At 36.1% G+C, this 1381-nt stretch overlaps 1 protein-coding gene across 1 annotated transcript in view; it reads right to left on the minus strand.

Moving 5' to 3' along the window:
- LOC119586829 overlaps positions 1-1381 on the minus strand; it is a gene marked incomplete in the record, with an annotated part of 25585 nt that overhangs the window by 4455 nt on the left and 19749 nt on the right. The window contains 1 exon segment of the mRNA XM_037935553.1: positions 109-262. Within this exon segment, the coding sequence (XP_037791481.1) occupies positions 109-262 (154 nt within the window).

A 1381-nucleotide genomic window follows, 5' to 3' on the forward strand; every position in this document is an offset into this window, starting at 1 on the left:
TTCAAATCATGGTTACTTGGATTTTGATATCAGGCATAATGTGCAGGTGAAACCCAAGCAGAATTATAATATAGATAATAACAATAGGCTAAATAGCAGTCTCCTTACTGAAACTGTCGAAGATCTGATGGGAGATGTGAATAGGCGAGTCTTTGGCGTCAATGAGGACCCTTTGTGTGAGGTAGCCGCCCACACTCAAGCCATGCACGATCACCTTTTTGTCATAGCTTGTTAGGAAGTCCACGACTCTGGATGCTGTCACCTGCAGGTGGGTTGCAGAATTAGGTGGGGGTTATGCCGTAATATGCAAAAAAACAAAAAAACAAAAGTGAAGAGTATTTTCTACTTATTGTTATTATTATTCTTTTTTTTTTGTAATCTATTCCCATTCCTTTATAATAATGAAAAATATATATGTTATTCAATGATAATTATTTTTCTTTATTATGGATACTTCATTATTGCAATTTGCTAGGTTTCTGTGATGTATGGATATGTATAACTTTGATTTTATCTAAATTTCTTTGTTCCCTTGAAGGCAGTCTAATTACTGTAATTATTGTTTAATTGTATTATCAAAATTTACTGTACTGGTAATTATGTTCTAATAGTTTTTTACTAGTAAACCTTCAAGTTAATGATATATGTGATATTTCTTGCTTAAAAAAAGTTTTCTTTATGACAATAATAGCCCAGTTATACCATCTGTTACAAATATTATACCTTTTTAAACCTATGATATTGAACTCACATTAGCTAACTCAACTGCAATAATGGACCAATTTCAACCTAGGATAACATTAGCCTTCAGGGGTCTTCCTTTCACGCACACCATCACCTATTTTATGGATTCTTCCTTCCTTCCTTCTGCATTCATCTCACATCATAATGACATCCCTTTGCCTCTCATTTTTGGACATCGTCTCCTCCCTCCCCTTCCCTTGCAATGCATCTCCTATCTTACTGGCATAATCTCTTTTCCGCTACCATGCATTACCTATCTTTAAATCCTTTTTTTTTTTTCTCTCTCTCTCTGTGTCTTGTCTTGTCTGCTTTTACCCTCCTGGAATCACTTTTCCCTTCTCCTAATGTTCACTTCCAATCCTATTTCTATTTCATATTCCTCTCTGATAACAATCTTCTATCTAACAGACTCTCCTTGCTCTTAAATCTGCATCCTAAAATAAACCCCCATTCTTCTCTTCCCTTTCCCTGACTATCCTGCAAATTCCTTCATTTCCCTCCCTTAGCACCCAACTTCATAGTCATACACTTCTTTCCTCTTCCCATTTAGCTGTCTCACTTCCTATGGACACCCTTTTCCCCTCCCTAATCCTAATTCTCATTCTATAGACAGTCCTGGCCTCTCCCTTTAAGATAC

This window comes from Penaeus monodon, chromosome 22, assembly GCF_015228065.2.
Source record: "Penaeus monodon isolate SGIC_2016 chromosome 22, NSTDA_Pmon_1, whole genome shotgun sequence".
Taxonomy (NCBI): Eukaryota; Metazoa; Arthropoda; class Malacostraca; order Decapoda; family Penaeidae; genus Penaeus; species Penaeus monodon.